General features: G+C 41.3%; 1 protein-coding gene across 1 annotated transcript in view; it reads right to left on the minus strand.

Moving 5' to 3' along the window:
- LOC120060406 (cysteine-rich motor neuron 1 protein-like) overlaps window positions 1–23,657 on the minus strand; it is a 126,582-nt gene that overhangs the window by 37,062 nt on the left and 65,863 nt on the right. The window contains exons 3-5 of the mRNA XM_039009711.1: window positions 20,940–21,182; window positions 20,054–20,174; window positions 19,794–19,915 (exon numbers count right to left, since the gene is read on the minus strand). Coding sequence (XP_038865639.1) covers window positions 19,794–19,915; window positions 20,054–20,174; window positions 20,940–21,182 — 486 coding nt within the window. The remainder of the gene's footprint in view (window positions 1–19,793; window positions 19,916–20,053; window positions 20,175–20,939; window positions 21,183–23,657) is intronic.

A 23,657-nucleotide genomic window follows, 5' to 3' on the forward strand; every position in this document is an offset into this window, starting at 1 on the left:
AATCTCAATGCTGTGCATTACAGGGAAGACATCCTCCTCCCTCATGTGGTACCCTTCCTGCAGGCTCATCTTGACATGAGCATGACAATGCCACCAGCCATACTGCTCGTTCTGTGCGTGATTTCCTGCAAGACAGGAATGTCAGTGTTCTGCCATGGCCAGCGAAGAGCCCAGATCTCAATCCCATTGAGCACGTCTAGGACATGTTGGATTGGAGGGTGATGGCTAGGGCCATTCCCCCCAGAAATGTCCGGGAACTTGCAGGTGTCTTGGTGGAAGAGTGGGGTAACATCTCACAGCAATAACTGGCAAATCTGGTGCAGTCCATGAGGATGAGATGCACTGCAGTACTTAATGCAGCTGGTGGCCACATCAGATACTGACTGTTACTTTAGATTTTGACCCCCCCTTTGTTCAGGAATACATTATTCCATTTCTGTTAGTCACATGTCTGTGGAACATGTTCAATTTATGTCTCAGTTGTTGAATCTTGTTATGTTCATGCAAATATTTACACGTTACATTTGCTGAAAATAAACGCAGTTGACAGTGTGAGGACGTTTCTTATTTTGCTGAGTTGATATCCCCATAGTATTGCTGCCATAGCTCTGTTGATCCACAATCCACCTCCATAAAACCAAGCCAAACAACCGTTCAAACGGTAAACAATAAAGCAGGATCAGGCCTTTGAATCCTGGATCCCTCAGATGGAACTCACCATTATGTGACTGAAAAGTTAGAGTTTGGCAGGCAGCATATTACAGACAGCCAGGGCTATGAAACATCGATACTTTCTTCTATGGCCAAAGTGTTCATTCCCATTGGACATGCTCAAAAACACTCTTATTGCCAATGTGTTCCCCTTGGACATGCTCAAAGAAAGTCCTACTCTCAGGTAGAGAAAAATATCCTCTTATTGGTAACTTTTAACAAGGCTTTATATCTCATTACCTGGAGGACAATTTCGTTTTATCATGGTGATGGATGATACTAAGTCCACTGTCTCTTAAGGGTTCAGGTAAACCCCCCCCCCCCCCCCCCCCCCAAAAAAAAACTATAAAGCAAAAGCAGGAAACCAACACGGTAAGTTAGTAAAAAAAAAAGTTGAATTATTTTATTTTGACGCTTGTGACGCTTGTATCTAAACTAAAGTAGATTGCTTTAAGATTGTTTTATACATCAGTTGGGGTCTCTATAAACTATAATATGAGGTCAGAAGCCAAGCATGAAAGTGCATCCTTGTAGTTGTGTGGGCTAATATAGTCAAAATGTTTGCCTTGGGGTAAGTTGAGCCAATGGCCACCATATCCCAAACAAATAAGGATTACATTTTGTCAGTTTTATGCATAATATGCATAGAATTTTTGCAATGTGTCATGCATATAGAGAGCAGCCAAGGAAGTGATCGAAGGGAAAAAGTCAATTTGAGCAGCAGCAAGGGATGGACAAATAGACTGAATGACACTGAAGAGGTACAATGACAAAACATATAACAAACATGTACCTGTGCGAAAGAGAGGCTATGACAGAGTAGCAGAGTCACACAAGGTCTTATCTGATGACATGGAGTCTGAGCTTGTTAAACATATCAAGAATTTTGCGGACCAGTTTCATGGGCTTGTAGCCTCTAATGCAGAGAACTTGACACATGGAAACAACATCCCCGTCCCAGACAACTGGTCAAGAAATGAAAGGGTAAGTGATATTGAACAGAGACATCTATATCCGAATGTAGGCATATATTTAAGATATACAATATACCTCAACTTACCCCATACTCAGGTTGTGTTAAGTTGTGCCAAGAGACCACTTTTTTCGGACAAGCTATGTTTTCAAAACTGTTATGTTTACCTGAATTCTGATTATTTCCAGAATGCACAACACCCTAACATATACAGTATGTAGATATCTTTGTTAGAAAGAATACTATATTTCCCTTGATGTAGTGATGCTGAATGTAAAAAAATTCTCAACATACCCCACTGTCCCCTACATTCAGGAAGTAAACGCTTCAGATTGTTAAATGGCTGAACTAGCTGAATCATGTATGCCATGTCACATACTACACATTTACACCTTCATTCACCTTCTTTACCCTAATCTCTCTTCCCATATTCTCATAGGGGTGTGCTGCAGACATTTTCTGACTTAGCATTCCCATGATGTTTATAAACTTAACATTTCCAAAAGCATTAAATGGCTGCATGTCAAATAGAAAAATTGAAAGACACTAGTTGCCATGGTGACAATAATCAAACAGTGCACAAGTCAGTTCCGCAGCCTCATTTTCACCGCTGCATGCCCTCAGGGCAATGAAGAGTGATCCAACACGCAACACACACACACAGACGCAGCGTAACGTATGCTATGTCAACTGGATTACTGTTCAATCCATCAGCCTATCTAATAGGCGCTGAGGTCAGTCACGGATAAGGCTGTTACGGTGACCGTATTACCGCCACACCAACAGTCACGAGTCATGACCGCAGTCCAAATTTCGTATTAGCCATGGCTGATATCAGTTTCAGAGAATATTCAGCACAGCTTGCTAACTCTACATCCAAGCATGCATTTTACTTAAAGGTGCAATATGCAGAAATTGCTCCGTCATTTACTGGTTGCAAAACATTTGAATAGTTCGCCTAATTTCAGTTTATATGATAAAACATTGTATCGTCTAAACCACTCAGAATTCTTTTTCTCCATAAAGTTGGATTGAAGTTGGTATACAAAACCGAAAGTAAAAGACGCAAAAACGAAACAGAAGACCGGGAAGCATAGAAATAACTTGCTTTCAATGAGAATGACAGATCTATAATTGCATTTCTATGTCAATTTGGTCAGGTCACCCAAAAAGTTACATATTGCAGAGAGAGAGAGAGAAAGAGAGAAAGAGAGAGATGATCCAATGTAGGTTATGTTAAACTTGACAAAAAGAGGAATAAATAAATAAAACACATCAGATTAGTTTGATACATTTGATATTGAATACTCATGTTGTTTATGTTGCGTTTGTGTCTAATTGATGTCTTTCAGGCTGGTGTATTGGGGCGGCCTGTTCTGTCTGCATTTCAGACCAAAGCAAGACCACGTTTAAAGCTATGGGTCTACTTAGCCTCTATAAAGTATTTGGATGTATTTGCATTGTAGGTATAGTGTGTTCTGTGTTATTTCTTTGTCTTTTCCAGTACTAACTGAATGGTAAATGAATGTATTTACAGTGTGATTACTGTGTGTTCTGTTCCTCCTGTCTCTGTCCTCCATACTCTCCCTCTCCATACTGTCTTGTCATAATCACTGCAGCTCAACTTTTACTTAAGCAATAAGGCTTCAAGGGGTGTGGTATATGGCCAATATACCACGTCTGAGAGCTGTTCTTATGCACCATGGCTAAGGACACAGCCCTTAGCCATGGTATATTGGCCATACATCACAAACCCCCGAGGTGCCTTATTGCTGTTATAAACTATTTACCAACGTAATTAGAGCAGTACAAATACATGTTTTGTCATACCTGTGGTATAAGGTCTGATATACCGTGGATATCAGCCAATCAGCATTCGGGGCGCGAACAATCCAGTTTATAATTGATGATAATCAACGGCATCAATCAATGTAATTTGTTAGTCTAAATGTAATATTCTATGTTTCTCTTATGCTTTAGCTACCCTACTACATGGCAATACATGGATGTGTGCACAGGGCTCATTCCCAAGTACTCCTCGTTGAGAGACAGAGAAGGGATATGTAAGAATTCTTACATTTTCCTACTTACATTAGTTCACACACGAATAAGCTTTTTACACCATTGTGCCTACCCAGACCATAATGTGCTGGATTATTTCTTCTCATATTTGTTTATTCCATCACAGTACCAGCAGCAAAACAAGACCATCTCTAGTTATGTAATTGACTGTCTGCTCCTCTGACCTCGGTCCCAATAATCCATCATGACATTTCTCATGTACCCTTTACATTATGCAGCCGTTCATATTCCATTTATTCTAACCCAGCCTTTATATTACACACCCTCCTATTTAAGGTCTCAAGTTCACTGCAGACATTTTGTTCCTCCCCTACCTCCTCAGAGACAGGGTATGTATTTCCCGTCAGACATAAAAATATATATTTTTTACTTATTGCAGTGTGTAAAGTTCCTATCACCTACCATAAGTATAGAGGGGAATCCCTTTGCGGATGAGAGTCACATCCAACTCTTCCTGGATGGAGAGGATCTACTCGGACAACTCCATGGGGGTCCATTTCATTTTTAATATTGAGTATGCAGCATCACTATGCTGTTCATTCACAAATGTGTTCTGGGAAGTGACGAGTGGGGTAAATTACCAGCAAATGTTGAATGGCAAACTTTTTGCTGTAGAGCGGGATAGGGGAGACCAGAGCACAAAGTAACGCAAGGTCAGATGTAACAGCCAAATTACTCAAATTAGAAACCACTTAGAAAGCTGTTTATCGATGTCCTAATGCTTTGTTAGTATCTCTACATACCAATTTTTTATTATTAACCTGTGAAATATTTGCCATGTATCTAAATATATCATTTTTATCACTAAGATGGGGTCTTTTGATTGGTATAGTTGATGACAATAATTATTATAGTATTTTTAGTATAGGTTCCTATCTTGTTGTCGATACACATCAAATATGAAGGTTCGTCAACAGTTGACTATTTATTGATTGTCTATTTGAATTTCTGTGAATTTCAAAGTCAATCAAAATCATTTGTGACTTTACAAGTTTGCCACTCAATATTATATGTATTATTATTATTGTTATTAGTATATTGTTATTATTATTATTTGTAGTAGAATTAGTACAATAGTAGTAGTAATAGTATTGCTATTATTCATAATATAATACATGGGTCATAAAATGTTCCTACAGGAACCTTAAATCAAATCAAATCAAAGTTTATTTGTCACGTGCGCCGAATACAATAGGTGTAGACCTTACAGTGAAATGCTTACTTACAGGCTCTAACCAATAGTGCAAAAAAAGGTATTAGGTGAACAATAGGTAAGTAAAGAAATTAAAACTACAGTAAAAAGACAGGCTATATACAGTAGCGAGGCTATAAAATTAGCGAGGCTACATACAGACACCAGTTAGTCAGGCTGATTGAGGTAGTATGTACATGTAGATATGGTTAAAGTGACTATGCATATATGATGAACAGAGAGTAGCAGTAGTGTAAAAGAGGGGTTGGCGGGTGGTGGGTGGTACACAATGCAGATAGCCCGGTTAGCCAATGTGCGGGAGCAGTGGTTGGTCGGCCCAATTGAGGTAGTATGTACATGAGTGTATAGTTATAGTGACTATGCATATATGATAAACAGAGAGTAGCAGCAGTGTAAAAAACCCTAGAAGGATCTTTGAGGAACTTTTTTAACCCATAAGAGTCCAAGCCCTGTGTAAGCCGGAAGAGGGGGTTCTACTAAGCTATATAGAATTGTTTTAAGAAGATCATACCAAGGATCATTTCGCTATTTGATTTAGAATTTTACGACACCTGGAAGTATCCCCCAAAAATATAAACAATTATTTGCCCCAATTTTTTTTGGGGGGGGCCTTACTGCTATTAGACCATACAAACACATTGAATAACATATTCACTACATAGAACAACAGATAGTCCCCCAAAAACAATGTAAAGTAAGTTAATTCTGAAGAGTATGTCCTATATCATAGAGATACAGTATAAGAAAGAACATACTTTTTTTTTTTTACATGTACAGTTGAAGTCAGAAGTTTACATACACCTTAGCCAAATACATTTAAACTCAGTTTTTCAAAATTCCTGACACTTAATCCGAGTAAAAATTCCCTGTCTTAGGTCAGTTAGGATCACCACTTTATTTTAAGAATGTGAAATGTCAGAATAATAGTAGAGAGAATGATTTATTTCAGGTTTTATTTCTTTCATCACATTCCCAGTGGGTCAGAAGTTTACATACACTCAATTAGTATTTGATAGCATTGCCTTTAAATTGCTAAACTTGGGTCAAACGTTTTGGGTAGCCTTCCACAAGCTTCCCACAATAAGTTGGGTGAATTTTGGCCCATTCCTCCTGACAGAGCTGGTGTAACTGAGTCAGGTTTGTAGGCCTCCTTGCTCGCACACGCATTTTCAGTTCTGCCCACAAATGTTCTATAGGATTGAGGTCAGGGCTTTGTGATGGCCACTCCAATACCTTGACTTTTTGCCACAACTTGGAAGTATGCTTGGGGTCATTGTCCATTTGGAAGACCCATTTGAGACCAAGCGTTAACTTCCTGACTGATGTCTTGAGATGTTGCTTCAATATAACCACATAATTTTCCTGTCTCATGATGCAATGGATTTTGTGAAGTGCACCAGACCCTCCTGCAAAAAAGCACCCCCACAACATGATGCTGCTTCGGCTTGCAAGCATCCCTCTTTTTCCTCCAAACATAACAATGGTCATTATGGCCAAACAGTTCTATTTTTGTTTCATCAGACCAGAGGACATTTCTCCAAAAAGTATGATATTTGTCCCTATGTGCAGTTGCAAACCGTAGTCTGGCTTTTTTATGTCGGTTTTGGAGCAGTGGCTTCTTCCTTGCTGAGCGGCCTTTCAGGTTATGTTGATTTAGGACTCGTTTTACTGTGGGTATAGATTTCTTTGTACCTGTTTCCTCCAGCATCTTCGCAAGGTCCTTTGCTGTTGTTCGGGGATTGATTTGCACTTTTCGCACCAAAGTATGTTCATCTCTAGGAGACAGAACGCGTCTCCTTCCTGGGCGGAATGACGGCTGCGTGGTCCCATGGTGTTTATACTTGCGTACTATTGTTTGTACAGATGAATGTGGTACCTTCAGGTGTTTGGAAATTGCTCCCAAGGATGAACCAGACTTGTAGAAGTCTGCAATCAAGGTCTTGGCTGATTTCTTTCGATTTTCCCATGATTTCAAGCAAAGAGGCACTGAGTTTGAAGGTAGGCCTTGAAATATATCCACAGGTACACCTCCAATTGACTCAAATGATGTCAATTAGCCTATCAGAAGCTTCTGAAAAGCCATGACATAATTTTCTGGAATTTTCCAAGCTGTTTAAAGGCACAGTCAACTTAGTGTATGTAAACTTCTGACCCACTGGAATTGTGATACAGTGAATGATAAGTGAAATAATCTGTCTGTAAACAATTGTTGGAAAAATTACTTGTGTCACTCACACAGTAGATATCCTAACCGACTTGCCAAAACTATAGTTTGTAAACAAGAAATTTGTGGAGTGGTTGAAAAATGAGTTTTAATGACTCCAACCTAAGTGTATGTAAACCTCCGACTTTTTGGCAGTAAACAGTCTCCATATACAGTATATTCGGAAAGTATTCAGACCCCTTGACTTTTTCCACATTTTGTTATGGTACAGCCTTATTCTAAAAGTTTTTTTCCCTCTATACCAGTCTATATAAGGTCCCACAGTTGGCAGTGCATGTCAGAGCAAAAACCAAGCCATGAGGTCGAAGGAATTGTCCGTAGAGCTTCAAGACAGGATTGTGTCAAGGCACAGATCTGGGGAAGGGTACCAAAACATTTCTGTAGCATTGAAGGTCCCCAAGAACAAATTGGCCTCCATCATACGTAAATGAAAGAAGTTTGGAACCACCAAGACTCTTCCTAGAGCTAGCCACCCAGCCAAACTGAGCAATCGGGGGAAAAGGGCCTTGGTCACGGAGATGACCAAGAACCCAATGGTCACTCTGACAGAGCTCCAGAGTTACTCTGTGGAGATGGTAGAACCTTCCAGAAGGACAACCATCTCTGCAGCACTCCACAAATCAGGCCTTTATGGTAGAGTGGCCAGACGGAAGCCACTCCCCAGTAAAAGGCACATGACAGCCCACTTGGAGTTTGCCAAAAGGCATCTAAAGGACTCTCAGACCATGAGCAAGAAGATTCATTGGTCTGATGAAACCAAGATTGAACTCTTTGGCCTGAATGCAAAGCATTACGTCTGGAGGAAACCTGGCACCATCCCTACAGTGAAGCATGGTAGTGGCAGCATCATGCTGTGGGGATGTTTTTCAGTGGCAGGGACTTAGAGACTAGTCAGGATCGAGGGAAAGATGAATGGAGCAAAGTACAGACAGATTCTCGATGAAAACCTGCTCCAGAGCACTTAGGACCTCAAACTGAAGTTTCATCTTCCAACAGGACAATAACTCTCAGCACACAGCCAAGACAATGCAAGAGCGGCTTCGGGACAAGTCTCTGAATGTCCTTGAGTGGCCCAGTCAGAGCCCAGACTTGAACCCAATCGAACATCTCTGGAGAGGACTGAAAATAGTACAGCGATGCTCCCCATCCAACCTGACAAAGCTTGAGAGGATCTGCAGAGAAGAATGGGACAAACTCCAAAAATACAAGTGTGCAAAGGTTGTGGCGTCATACCCAAGAAGACTCGAGGCTGTAAAAACTGCCAAAGGTGCTTCAACAAAGTACTGAGTAAATGGTCTGAATACTTATGAAAATTCGACATTTGCAAAAATGTCTTAAAACCTGTTTTTGCTTTGTCATTATAGGGTATTGTGTAGATTGATGAGGATTTTTTTTTAGAGTAAGGCTTTAACGTAAATTTCTTTCAAAAACGTCAAGGGGTCTGAATACTTTCCGAATGCACTGTACTTCCATTCATTTTTTCAACTGGTACCAGGGGACCTTTAGACGACTCTTATGAGGCCTGTAGGCACCCTTGAGCAAAACAACAGATGTGTATATATTCACCTCTGCACAAATGGGTCATATTAGTGTGTAACCCAAACTCTTCAGACGCTACAGACAGAAGTTGGCAGATTGGCTTTACCGACTTCAGACGAGTCCCAAGACGCTTGTGGGGGGTCGTAGAACAAAACGGATAACACCATAGAGTATGTGAGTTTGTAGGCCAAACTGTTTGGACGCTACAGACGATTTCGTGAGAAGACCGATTTTCGGGATGTCTCATGGTCTGACAAACACCACTCTAGCACTGTCAACTTCCACCGCAGATTCGGAAGTGCGACATACTGTAGGCAGATAAGGTTGATTGAGACGCATCCAATGCAAAAAAAAACAGACATCTCTAAAACTGACAGGTTTTATGGGGATTTTTGTATTATGCTAATTTGATTTCCACAGGCGCGGACATCGACCTTATGCGGTTAAAAGGTTCCCCAGGGAAAAGGTTACTGGAGGCACCTTTAGGGGTTCCACCAGTGTTGCAATCTAAGGAACCTTTTCCTCCAGGAACCTTTTCTTTTAAGACTGTAAGGCAAGAAACAGTGGATGCATTTTTTAAATAAAATACTATAAAAATAATGCCACAGGAATTATAAGCAAATCTTATCTACTAAAAAAACTAGTGTAGCCCACAGCCATATGGTATATCCAGATCAGGGCCTAATATAAGGATGACAGAATATGCTATTCTGTTATTCTGAAATAGGCTACATTTCTTCATATCATAATGTTTCTTCAGACCTGCCTAAAATAAGTAATGGATTTATATAAGGCTATATATTACATGGATTTATTACACTTTTTAAAATGTAGATCTTGCAAAAGGTCTGCATCAGTGGCTTGTGGGCATGGAAGCCGGAGATGCTAAACATGTTTGTGTTAATTAACAGTCAATTGCCGTGGGACCTGCAGTTATTTGCATGAAAGTTACTGGCTGACAAAATGTCAGGACTGCCACAGCCCTAGTCACGGATAAAAAAAATACTAGGTGTTAGCCTACACATTTCCCCACGCTGTTAAGAGCAACGCTCAAACCACTTAGTTAACCTTTCTAGGACACACGTTCCGCTAGCGGAACCCCCCCACAACATTCCGCTGAAAAGGCAGCGCGGGAAATTCAAAAATATTTTTCAGAAATATGTAGCTTTCACACATTAACAAGTCCAATACAGCAAATGAAAGATAAACATCTTGTTAATCTACCCATCGTGTCCGATTTAAAAAATGCTTCACAGCGAAAACACAACATATGATTATGTTAGATCCCCACCAAGTTCAAAAAACACAGTCATTTTCCCAGCCAAAGATAGGAGTCACAAAAACAGAAATAGAGATAAAATGAATCACTAACTTTTGATGATCTTCATCGGATGACACTCATAGGACATCATGTTACACAATACATGTATTTTATGTTCGATAATGTGCATATTTATATCCAAACATCTTAGTTTACATTGGCGCCATGTTCAGAAATGCCTCCAAAATATCCAGAGAAATTGCAGAGAGCCACATCTAATAACAGAAATACTCATCATACACTTTGATGAAAGATACATGTTTTACATAGAATTAAAGATACACTTGTTCTTAATGCAACCGCTGTGTCAGATTTCAAAAAAACTTTACGGAAAAAGCACACCATGCAATAATCTGAGACAGCGCTCAGATAAAAACAACATTTCTCCGCCATGTTGGAGTCAACAGAAATACGAAATTACATCATAAATATTCCCTTACCTTTGATAATCTTCATCAGAATGCACTCCCAGGAATCCTAGTTCGACAATAAATTGTTGTTTTGTTCGATAATGTCAATTATTTATGTCCAAGTAGCTACTTTTGCTAGCGCGTTTAGTACACATATCCAAACGCTCGTGCAAGTCACGCATAACGTTGGACGAAAACGAAAACTTCAAAAAGTTATATCACAGGTCGAATAAACTTGTCAAACTAAGTAGAGAATCAATCTTCAGGATGTTGTATCATATATATCCAATAATGTTCCAACCGGAGCATTCCTTCGTGTCTGTAGAAGTAATGGAACACAAGGCGACATCATGTGGAATGCGCGTGACCAGGAAATGGCAATCTGCCAGACCACTGACTCATTCCCCTCTCATCCGGCCCCACACAGTATAAACTTCATTCAACGTTCTACTGACTGTTGACCTCTAGTGGAAGGCGTAGGAAGTGCAAACAAATCCATATCTTCCTGGGATTTGAATAGGCGATGAGTTGAAAAACAACCAGCCTCAGAATTTCCACTTCCTGTTTTGAAGTTTGCCTGCCATATGAGTTCTGTTATACTCACAGACATAATTCAAACAGTTTTAGAAACGTCAGAGTGTTTTCTATCCAATAATAATAATAATATGCATGTATTAGCATCTGGGACAGAGTAGGAGGCAGTTCAATTTGGGCACGCTATTCATCCAAAGTGAAAATGCTGCCCCCTATCCCTAAAAAGTTAACCAACTCTTACTCGTACACCGTGTGAGTGTCTTTGACTGCCAACAAAATTCGCAATAAGCTAAGGCCTACAGTTCCATGCAATGGCAAGCATGCATGCATGAACAACTACAAACTTCACGCCTATATAATTTAACCCCAAACTCCTACAGAAAGCCTGTATTCAGTGAACCAATTTTGGTTTAGTCTGCAGCTCTTTGTAAGGAGAGCGTGTGAGTGTGTGAGGAGAGAGAACAAGGAGGGAGCTAGTACTCCTGAGGCACACACACACACACACATACACACACTCTGTAGGAGCCTCCTAGCACATAAGCTGTGAGCTCCTGGGGAGAAGAAGGGCAGAAGCAAGAATAAAACACTCATAACCTGCTGGCGTATGAGAGGAGTGGAGGATTTAAATAATATACTGTACCATCTAAACTTCTTCAATGGTATACTTCATCCCAGGACCACTGTGACTACTATAGCTACGTTGTAGAAATGAAAAAAAATTCTGATATCCGTAAAAATATGTGTCTGCACATAATTACAAGCTGATTGAAGTGGTCTTTTAAGTTTAAAATGAAAAGGTTTCGCCCGCCAACGGCCTTCATTTGATAACTATTAATGAAAATTGTATTAATAGCGGTCCAATCCTATGGTACTTGTGTGCATAGATATATAATCTATTATAGATTATACTTGTCATTCCACTTCTATGCGTGTACTTTCCCATGGTAGAAAACAACAGTCAGTCACATGAATTGAGGTTTGATAAACACACAGTAGGTTGTTTGCAGTAGACAATGTTCTCCATTATCAACATCATGTTTATAGAAAACAGAGGTCTCCACCTGGTCCTCTGTACTAAACCTCCCATGTAATGTCCTATCTCTTAGTTATCAGGAACCAGTGAGAACCATGCACTCCTGGTGCACTCCTCTCCAACCCGTCCGTCTGTCTGTCTGTCTGTCTGTCTGTCTGTCTGTCTGTCTGTCTGTCTGTCTGTCTGTCTGTCTGTCTGTCTGTCTGTCTGTCTGTCTGTCTGTCTGTCTGTCTGTCTGTCTGTCTATTATGCTCTGCTCTTGTCCAGTTCTCTCCTCCTTTCCCCTCCCCTGCCATTCCCCTACCCACGCTCCTCTATGTCTGGACCGTACCAACCACCTCCCCCCTGCCTCCGTGCTAGCTAGCCAGATCCCTTCATTCCCCCATGCCACCGCACCCTCATGTTTTGGCTGTTCTGCTGAGACAGAGACTAAATAATGTGATAACATGCAGCACTCGACAGGTGTGCCTCCCTCCCCTCAGCTCTGTGGATGAACAGAATAACCCACCGAAAGCCCCACCAGACAGGCAGGCAACAACACTTGCAAATCAAGGCTGCATCACACAAACAGCTTCAGAGTTTAGAATAATGTGAATGTACTGAGTGATAGTGCTTACTGCTTAGAGCGATGCAATGAAATGTAAACAACATCTGATCTCACAATGGCTCCCAGGCCGGGTCAATTGTTGTTCTCCTCCAAATACTTTACAGGTTAAGTTGTTGTGCCTATTCAGTCACTGTGTTCCAATGTCTATTTTCATTTTTTAAATTTAACCTTAATTTAACTAGGCAAGTCAATTAAGAACAAATTCTTATTTACAATGATGGCCTACCCCAGCCAAACCCAAACAACGCTGGGCAAGTCCTATGGGACTCCAAATCACAGCCAGATGTGATACAGCCTGGATTCGAACCAGGGACTGTAGTGACGCCTCTTGCACTGAGATGCAGTGCCTTAGACCGCTGCGTCACTCTGGAGCCCTCAGCACAATACTAGCATACTACACTGAACAAAAATATAAATGCAACATGCGACAATTTCAAAGATATGACTGAGTTATAGTACACATAAGGAAATCAGTCAGTTTAAATAAATTCATTAGGCCCTAATCTATGGATTTCACATGAATGGGAATACAGAAATGCATCTGTTGGTCACAGATACCTTTAACAAAAGGTAGGGGCGTGGATCAGAAAACCAGTCAGTATCTGGTGAACACCATTTGCCTCATGCAGCTTATGCCTGCCAATACCCTGACCCCACCGCCACCATGGGGCACTCTGTTCACAACGTTGACATCAGCAAAACACTCGCCCACATGACGGCATAGACGCTGTCTGCCATATGCCCAGTACAGCTGAAACCAAGATTAATCCGTGAAGAGCACAATTATCCAGCGTGCTAGTGGCCATCGAAGGTGAGCATTTGCCACTGAAGTTTGTTATGATGCCGAACTGCAGTCAGGTTAAGACCCTGGATAGGATGACGAGCATGCAGATGAGCTTCCCTGAGACAGTTTCTGACAGTTTTTGCAGAGATTATTTGGTTGTACAAACCCACAGTTTCATTAGCTGGGTGGCTGGTCTCAGACGATCCCGCAGGTCAAGAAGCCAAATGTGGAGGTCCTAGGCTGATGTGGTTACACATGGTCTGCAGTTGTGAGGCATGTTGAACGTACTGCCAAATTATCTAAAATGACGTTGGAGGAGGCTTATGCTAGAAAAATTAACATTCAATTCTCTGGCAACAGCTCGGGTGGACATTCCTGCAGTCAGCACGCCAGTTGCAAGTTCCCTCAAAACTTGAGACATCTGTGGCATTGTGTTGTGTGGCAAAACTGCACATTTTAGAGTGTCCTTTTATTGTCCCCAGTACAAGGTGCACCTGTGTAATGAGCATGCTGTTTAATCAGTTCTTGATGTGCCACACCTGTCAGGTGGATGGATTATCTTGGCAAAGGAGACATTCTCACTAACAGGGATGTAAACTAATTAGTGCCCAAAATTAGCGAAAAGTAAGCTTTTTGTGCATATGGAACATTTCTGGGATGTTTTATTTCAGCTCATGAAGCATGGGACCAACACTTTACATGTTGCGCATATATTTTTGTTCAGTGCATGTAGAATGCATGCCCAATATTTTGCTTCACTCTAAGTGGTATGCTATCCTAGACTTGTCAGACCTGGGTTCAAATAAATGTGTATTTGAGCATTTGTTATTTAAAGATTCACTATGCAGAAATCGCTCTGCCATTCCCTGGTTGCTACTGTAATTCTAATAGTTTGCCTAATTTCAGTTTATGTGACAAAACAAGCAAGTATAGTGTAGAGAATCATTGTACCGCCTAAACCTGCTGTGAAATATAGATTTCATAACCAAAAAGATTGTATATTCAGTTGTTTGAAGCTGGTGTACAAAATGAAACTTGAGAATGGGAACCATAGAAATAGCGCACACAGAACAGATCTACCGCTTCTTAGACTTGCTTTCAATAAGAATGACATATCTATAACACACATTTTTATGTGAATTAGGAAGGGTCGCCCAAAAAGTTACATATTGCAGCTTTAAATACTTATTTTATGTTAATTTGAGTACTTTCAAATAATGTGGCCCGAACCAACTATTGGAAGTATTTGAAAGTATTGTATTTTCAAATAATTTCCTATTCCCTACTATTTGAAAGTATTTTCAAATACTTATTTCAAATACTATTTTCAAATACCTGGGTTAAATGCATTGGAGTGTATTTGAGTCAGTGTATTTGAGTATTTTTAAATACTTTCCAAGTGTATTTCCAAATACATTCCAATATTGAGCAACCTGTCTTTTCAAGTAAAAAATATCAAAATACTTACTTCCAAATGTCTTTGAAAGTAATTGAAATACCCTAAATAGCATTTGAATCCAGGTCTGAGACTAGTATGGATATTGGAACAGAGTCTGTGTTTCTGAGTGGATTACCTTTAGTCAACTTCCTGTTTCTAAAGCCAATAACAGCACCAGGTTCTCCTCTGACTGAGCGGTCCAGGAATGTGTTGTTTACTCTAACCGCCGTCTGTGAACTGACATAACATTAGTCGCTGATCAAGCCAGAGTGGGGTTTAAGGTACCGGTAAGTAGTAATCTCTCAAAATAGCGGACTGCCGGCTGCCTCTGTTGAACATTCCGAGGCTCCTTCATAACTTGATGTGTGTTAATCTGGCCATGGCTGTAAGAGAGAGCACATTGTTCTGTCTGGCTTACTCCACGTCATCCCTGAGCAACCCGGCCCTGTACACAGCCAGGGATTATCCCTGGGCTAATTTCTTAAGGTTGGGTACACGCACTGCTTTTGGAAGGCTGAGACCGGGGCTGACATAGCAAAGTTATTACTCAAAAAGGGAAAAGGAGCCTATGAAAAACCGACAACGTGAGATCAAGACGTTTAAGGTGGTTTCCCGTCTCTCTCTCTCAGACCATGTGTTGAACAGATTACATAAACTGTCAATCACCTGCCTCACTATGGCAACCACTAGTCTTGTTTCAACCACCAGCCTGCCCTTTTCTCTTTTCTCTCAGCCCTAAAATGGGCAGTTTGAATAAACCTGAATCGGCCTAAGCATGAATGATCTGAAAGTCAATAGGGTGTGTTCTGCTTTCATCAGAGGGAATCATGCCTGATTCATAGAGACAGATAAATAAGTAATCATATAGTCTGTCAGTCTGTGTGCATGCGTTATACATATGATATAAGTTTATGCAAAGACTGATGGGAAAATTGAACGATGTCAATGTAGTCGGATCAGTCTGCAGAAAAGTAATGGCTGTCTAAATGCTTTTAGATAGCAACAGCTTGACTGGGAATAACATCAGCCTGCTTCTGTCTCTATTCGTTGCAGGGCATGAATAGGCACTTACAGTATGTCATCTCAGAGGACGCGCCGACCCCAGGTGGTGAGGGTAGGCAACATCACCTCTGCCACGCTGACCCTCAACACGGGAGGGCCCCACAGTTACACACTTGATCCAAAAGCCACACACATTCAATAGAAATGCTATCGTAAAGTCTATCTGCCCTAACTGCCAGAAGAGAATGCCAGCTTTTCCAGCTCCTTTGTCACCAACAAGACAAAAGGCTTCACTTTCCATTTCCTCTGAGCATCTCCAGCACAGACAACATCACAGAGTATCAAAGGGACATACATAAGAGCTGACACATTGACTAGAAAGCAGATGAATTGTGTGTGTAAGAGCTATATACCTCTCTAAGTTGCCTCCATGACAGGAGCAAAGACTGAGCCCACAAACTTGACAAAAACCTATGATGGTTCAACCAGTAAGGCTGGTCTGAATGGCTAGCTCACTTTAACTTCATTCAGTAAGCACAATATAATTCACATTGCTTCCTCTTCTATGGGCGTAGTTGGAACGTATCATATTATGTTAGTGTTTCCAAATGTTATCATCAGCATGTCGTCATGTCTCTCCTCCTCTTTTAACATTAGGCACAAGCAGAATGTCATTCACCTATTACCTTACAGCCTACCTGTATCAGCAAGACAAGATAATGGTGCTTAGCCACACTTGCTGAATAACCTATGGGCAAATTCGTGCAATAATCACCTTTCTCTTCACCAATGAGCATAAATCTTGGGACGTGTTTATTTGTCAACTTACCCCTTGTTCTCTCACTTGCTGATGTTGGAGGGGGGGGGGGGTAAGAATACAGTCTTAACTCTTTAATTCAGTTAAGACTGTATTCGATTGAACTATTAACAGGAACCTCGATTATCTGGCTAGAGGAGAGATCCCGGTCACACACGCATAGAACACACGCACACTTGTACACACACGCGCGTACACACACGTGTACATACACACACACACACAGCCTGATGAAATGCATATCTCCAATGCAGGAGGGTGAGATTACAGTCTGAGGAAGAGGCTACCTGGTGCCTAACTGTGTGTGTGTGTGTGTGTGTGTGTGTGTGTGTGTGTGTGTGTGTGTGTGTGTGTGTGTGTGTGTGTGTGTGTGTGTGTGTGTGTGTGTGTGTGTGTGTGTGTGTGTGTGTGTGTGTGTGTGTGTGTCTGAGCAGCAGGCTCCAAGGCCATTCCATTCCAAACATGCTCTGTGGAGTGCCTCAGCTGTCTCATGTCTCGTCTGCTGCTGCTAACATTTGCTGTCAGAGTGGGACAACAGAAGCCTGTAGACACCACTGTTTGCAGATGGCTTCCACAGTTCATCCAGTCAAACCTTCCTTCTTATGTCCTGGCCATGTTCTGTTTGTGTTCCCTGAATAGGGTTTCCAACACAGATGGTTGTGAGGAGGTTAGAAGACAGACATGACATTCTTTAGTCCTTTGATAGTTCTGCTTGCTGACTTTGGAAATCTTTTATGTCCATTCAACTGCCTTTCATTGAAAGAATGGGCACACATCGAAGAGAAAAGCAACGGTGGAATCTGGTTTAACAGCTAAATCAAGGAGTCTGGGTCAATACTTGTCTGTGAAGTATAGATTGTCCAATGAACACCATAATACAGCTGTTGAGCGTTTCAGTTCCCCTGTAGCAAAACACACTGAAAAACTCTGTCAGTAGTCATTGATTGAGAACAGTATGTTCCAAACACACACACACACACAAACACACACACACACACACGCTCAAAAATGGTGTATGTGTCAGCCATATTGAGCAGCCAGCCACAAGTGCTTATCAAAGATGACATCTGTGTAAGTAGTATCTATAGCCCTCCTACTAAGCTGTGGTTGTGTATGTCTTAAGCATCACCCTCAGGGTTTATCATGTTGTCTTTGTGTGTTTGTTAATGAATGGGAATCACAGCAAGCCTTGAAGAGGTCAGGTAGGATTACAGCAGAGATGCAGTGTTGCAGTGTGTGTGTGTGTGTGTGTGTGTGTGTGTGTGTGTGTGTGTGTGTGTGTGTGTGTGTGTGTGTGTGTGTGTGTGTGTGTGTGTGTGTGTGTGTGTGTGTGTGTGTGTGTGTGTGTGTGTGTGCTGTGGGGGTGACGTGTGCTCAACAGCTGTTGTTCTATTGATCCCCAGATCAGTTTCCACCCTTTAGGGATGAGTTCATCTTCACCCGTTTCCTTCCCACCCTCCACCCCCTTCAGCCACAGAATATTCATTCATCTCCCCCATCCCTAATTTCCTGCTTCCCTCTCTCCTTCCCTACTATTCCCTTCATCCAGGCAGATAAAGCCACCATAGAACCAGATGTTCAATCAGGTTATATTTCTGTTTTGTGTCTTGCTGTTCCCAGGACAGATCTCTGAATGCATTGCTCTTTGTTCTGAAATCACCAAATAAACAAAGCAGGATGTAGGGATGACACAGACCCCTGGCTGCACATCACCAACAGATGCTTGTTCTAGCTAGTAGGGCTAAGAGGGGATGGGAAGTGCAGTGCTGCTTGTCACACCCTCTCCCCTGTCGCCCCAACGTCAACCAACGGAAAAATCTCCTCCTTGCTACAGTAAATTCGCTTTTCACGCGTCATTTGCAACATATGTCACGGCTCAGACCTCCTGTCAGAGCCAAGGAGCAATCTTTTCAAATGTATTCGTTTTTTTGAAGATACTAGAGATTTCCCTTTTAAAAAAGCAAGGTCTTTAAATGATTCTTTAAAGGCTGGCTCACCCTTTAAAGTTCACCGCCACCCATAATGTGTGCTCCAGAAATCTTTGAGAATTTGCTTTCATTTGAAAAGTATCATCTGCCCATTCAACCAACTCTCTCTTACTCCTCGCTAATTTGCACTCTTTTTCAACCTGCAGAATCTAAGGCAAAAAAGCTGCTGGGTTGATGAAACGGAGCACATTGAGGGTGGGGTAATTGTCTTCTTCTGCTTACAATCCCACATGAAAAAACACTGCTATGTACTATAGAATACTACAGTATTTACTATAGAATTACGTAGTAAACTGTAGTATACTTTAGAATACTATACTACAGTGTGTGTGTGCACAAATATCATACCACCAAGACATGCTAATCTCTCACCATTACAATAACAGGGGAGGTTAGCATTTTATTTGTGGGGGGGGGGGGGATGATATTTGTGCATCTATAACTTTCTCACACATCATTATTCACGATTCATTCAGGATTATCCATAATCATGGTAGCATCCACATTAATGTAGAAGTGTTTAGAAATGTATTCTATTCTTATTTACAATAAAAGTGACTCCAAAATGACACAATACATGATTTACCATTCATTTCTATTGGGCACAAAATAATCTGAAACAACCAAAACAAACAGCAAACGCTGAGTCATAAGCTTGCGTGCTATGAATATGGGACCAGGTACTTTTTACTTCTTTCTTTGAATTTGTCCCAATACTTTCGGTCCTTAAAATGGGGGGGAAATGCTGTCATTTCTAAGCGGTTCACACGATATTGGTGAAAATACCCTCACATTAAAGCTGACAATCTGCACTTTAACCTCATAGTCATTATATCAAAGTGCTGGAGTACAGAGCCAAAACAACCAAAAATGGCCCAATACTTTTGGAGCTCACTGTAAATATTTTCATGTCATCTTAGTGATATCTCCTAACCTCCTCCGTTAGCTGGCCTGGCACGGTAAAATATTATTTAAAAAATGACCGGAGCAGAAAGCAGGAAAACAAGGCTTTGCCATCCATTCTGTATCACTCATTCCTTAATAACAGCTCAGGAACAGTGAGATGGGAGCTGTGTGATTCAGGCCAGAACCAAGCGGAGTAAGCGAGCAAACTCACCGTTGATGCACTCGTACACATCACAGCATTGCCCGGGGGTACCGTTGCCGTGGAAGACCACCTCGGGGGAGCTCCCGGCGGTGCATTGCGGGAAACTACACAGGCCGGGCAAACACTCACACCTAGAGATGGGATGGAGAAAGGGGAAGTTAGTACACATCAGATGGACACACCCTCACACCTCACTGTCCTTGACTACTTTTTAGGACTGCCAAAGAGAGCGTGATGATTGTTGCATTCAGAGGGACGTTGAGGCTCACCTGGTGGGAAGGGTGCAGCAGCCGTCTGCGGTGAGACGCACCTGGGTCTCATAGCTGTCAGGTGGACACTGAACCTGCTGGACACGAGGGCACTCCACTGTGCTGCAGTCCACACTAAACACTAGGTAGGGTACAACACAAAGACAATCATTATAGAGGTAGCAGTCGGGCTCAAATTGGATTGAGAGCAAATCAAGAAAACAACTGTAAACTATCAAGTATGTGGTTTTATATAAATAATATTCCTCTTTCTGTGTTTGCTATGAAGCTATGTTCCTCCTTGCGCATGTTTGTGGCAATTACCCTGACTTGTAAAAACCCTTGTAGAGGAGTGTGTGTAGTGTGTGTTAAGAAAACCGGCGTTAACAGGGAGGTCACGGCACCGGCACATTCCTATCCTAGCTGGACACCCCCACTATTACATCTTGCCTATGCCACTCGGTCATTGCTCATCCATATATTTATATGTTTATATTCTTATTCCATTCCTTTACTTAGATTAGTGTGTATAAGGTAGTTGTTGTGGAATTGTTCGATTACTTGTTAGATATTGCTGCACTGTCGGAACTAGAAGCACAAGCATTTCGCTACACTTGCAATAACATCTGCTAACCATGTGTATATGACCAATAAAATTTGATTTGAGCAACCATTCCTTCTGTTGGCTCCGGCCTACGTTACGCCACACCACAGCTCAGAGGTGATAAACCGCTGGCATACAGATACAGCTGCCATTCATGAGTGTAAACACCTGCATATGTAGCCTACAATTTGGCCATTGCATTTTATATTATTATTATTATTACTACAATGATCTAAGTATCAGAATATGAAACAATTATTGCCATGTCACAAATAGTTGCTAGGAATTGTTATTGGTAGCCACCTGGTTTGCACTCGTATAGATCGCAGCATTCTCCAGGCTTCCCAGAGCCCTTGGACACCAGGATGTTGAGATATCCAGGCTGGCACACCTTCCTCAAGCACCCTGCAGGGCTGCAGACACAGCGGCTGGGCAAGGGACAGCACTCTCCAGGGGGTGCGTAGCCTTCGATTAGCACCGAGTCCTCAGGGCAGCGGGGTGAAAACTGCACCTCACACCGCGCCTTGGAACAGTCAGGCCGCTCCTCTGCAAAAGAAGAGATCAGATTGTTGATTGTAGCTTTAAACCAATATTTGTACAGTTATAGATTAAATAATCTGCCCTGGCTGTTATTTTCAGTGTAATGGGTTAAAAACACTTCAAGGAATTTCAAACTGAAACTTTAAAACATGACTGTTTTTCTCACAGAATGTTTCTCAAAGGATCACACTTGCAACACCCTAACTTAACATAGCAGGTGCAAAAGAAAAGCCTGAATGGCATTTCTTTCTTTCTGGTCCTGATGAGAAAAAAAATGTTGGGGGAGGTTCTCTTCTGCAATTTTTAACCAATCCAGTAAATATGGGGGAGGAGTTAAGATGGAGTGTCGCCTTGTTAACGTCCGAAAGCGGAAGTCGTGTCACAGGCTCTCTTTCCATTTCCCCTGAAAACCGAATGCATCTGGTTATTACCGACCACGTAGAGGGTGGGGACACCAAGAAAACTGGGCAAGGCATTAGAGGAATCAGGAATGTTATTGCTAACCTTTAAGAAAGAACATTCAAGGAACTAAAAGGTGCCAACTGGACAGTCAATCAAATTGACTACTGACCATTCAGGTCAAAGTCCAAGATTTTATACACATAATCAGTACGACTCTGACCTTTACAGAAACAGAGAGCGAGATTAAGGAAGTATAAAGTGCACCAGAGGGGCAGGTAAAACAAGCATTGAGCATTGATGTGAATGTGAATGAAGTGTAAATGTCAATTGATGGAATGATGAGTAGAGCACACAAACAGGAACTGAGAGAAGTGTGAAGTGCTAACCCCCTTTCTTTCAGGATAACACACAGACGCAGGAGGCCAACTGGCCGACAGTTGAACACACGCACGCACACACACATGCATACACACGCACACGTCAAACACTGCAAAATTAAAAGCGAATCCACTTTATAACAGCCTCCAAGTCTGGCATGGCATGGCAGCAAGGTACAAGGCTGGGAAGCTCTAGAGGTACATCTAGAAGGTTAGATCTTTCTGAGTGAAGCCGGCCGACTGGCTTTTAAGTGTTGTTCTTGTTGTTTTTGTTGGACTTGAAGAAGAAAGAGTTTCACCATAGGGTTGGACAAAAGCTTCTGTAGTATAATGATTTTCTGTGACGGGTAAAGTTGAACTAGCACGCTGTGATGTTAGGCTCCAGCTACCTCAGCAAAGGGCCTGTCTGGTAAGGCCAATCTAGAATTCTATAATGACTGCAGACTAGCAAAAACACTACTGAAGACAAGTTAGACAACAGTGTTGGGGAAGCTACTCTGAAAATACTGTTTACCAAGCTACCAATTACTTCACACTGGAAGAAGTTAAGCTACATTAAAACTACCCTTAAGAAAAATATAGTTCAATAGTAGTTCACTACATCTAAACTAGTTTGTGAAAAATTATCATATGTAAATCTGAAATGTCATAGACTACAAATTGCAAGAATAGATCACTTTGGACCATATGTTAATAGAATGTGTAATTTTGCCTATTAAACACAAAAACGATGTTTCAAGTGAGAATTAGGCAGGTCTGATGCCGGAAAAGAAAGGAAATGATTACCTACTTTACACATATTTTATTTCAAAAATTCAAAGAGTAGTGTGTAGTTCCAGTAATTAGCTACACTGCTACATGTCAAAAAAGCAATTAACTACTGAAAACAATACCGAGATTTGAATTTAGTTCAACTACCACCAAGCTACTGCAAATGTAGTTAAATTACTAGTTAAACTACATGTAGTTCACTACTCCCCAACACTGAAAGACAAGGATAGCTTTCTGGTTTTTGTATCTCTTTTTCACGTCATTTCAGGATCTCATGCAAAGCAACAATAGAAAATGGTTTAATCTAACGAGATAATGATTCTGGTCTCTTTAATTAAAAGTTTTAGCCGAGCTCGGAGCTGTATAGAAAATACTGGAAAAAGTATTATAGAATCAGCCTTTGTACTAACTTGACATTGGCTCTTAAAAAACACATCCGCTGTATTAAATGCATGTATTCTGTCTTTCTACTGGAAGTTACTGATTCTGTGTGATGTCGGACAGAGAAAGAGAGAAAAAGAGAGAAAGAGGACCCTAAAAGAGAGCAGTGATACTCTGAGAGGAGGATAATTAGGCTCTATTACATGGAGGAGAGTGTTTGGGAACATAATGAAAGGAACTACAAAAGAGGAGCTGCGGAGGATATAAGAATATGACACCTTTTTGTCTATTAGAAAGCTGTTCATATTTAACAACTGTGTTGCTGTGATTATACAGCCGCATTTCACATCTCAGCGTTCACAATGGACCGCTCACTAAAAGGACTGTGGAAACATATTTCTGCTGAATGTAAAAAAAAGTAAGCGCGAAATGGATATCAAATGGAATGGTTTACCCATGGAACTTATGGGAAGTAGACAACAACTTTGAAAGTAAACAACAATCTTTTGAAGAAATTGACCAATTGATGTTGGCACGGTAACAACATCCT

The sequence above is a fragment of the Salvelinus namaycush genome, chromosome 15, assembly GCF_016432855.1.
Source record: "Salvelinus namaycush isolate Seneca chromosome 15, SaNama_1.0, whole genome shotgun sequence".
NCBI classification, from domain to species: domain Eukaryota; kingdom Metazoa; phylum Chordata; class Actinopteri; order Salmoniformes; family Salmonidae; genus Salvelinus; species Salvelinus namaycush.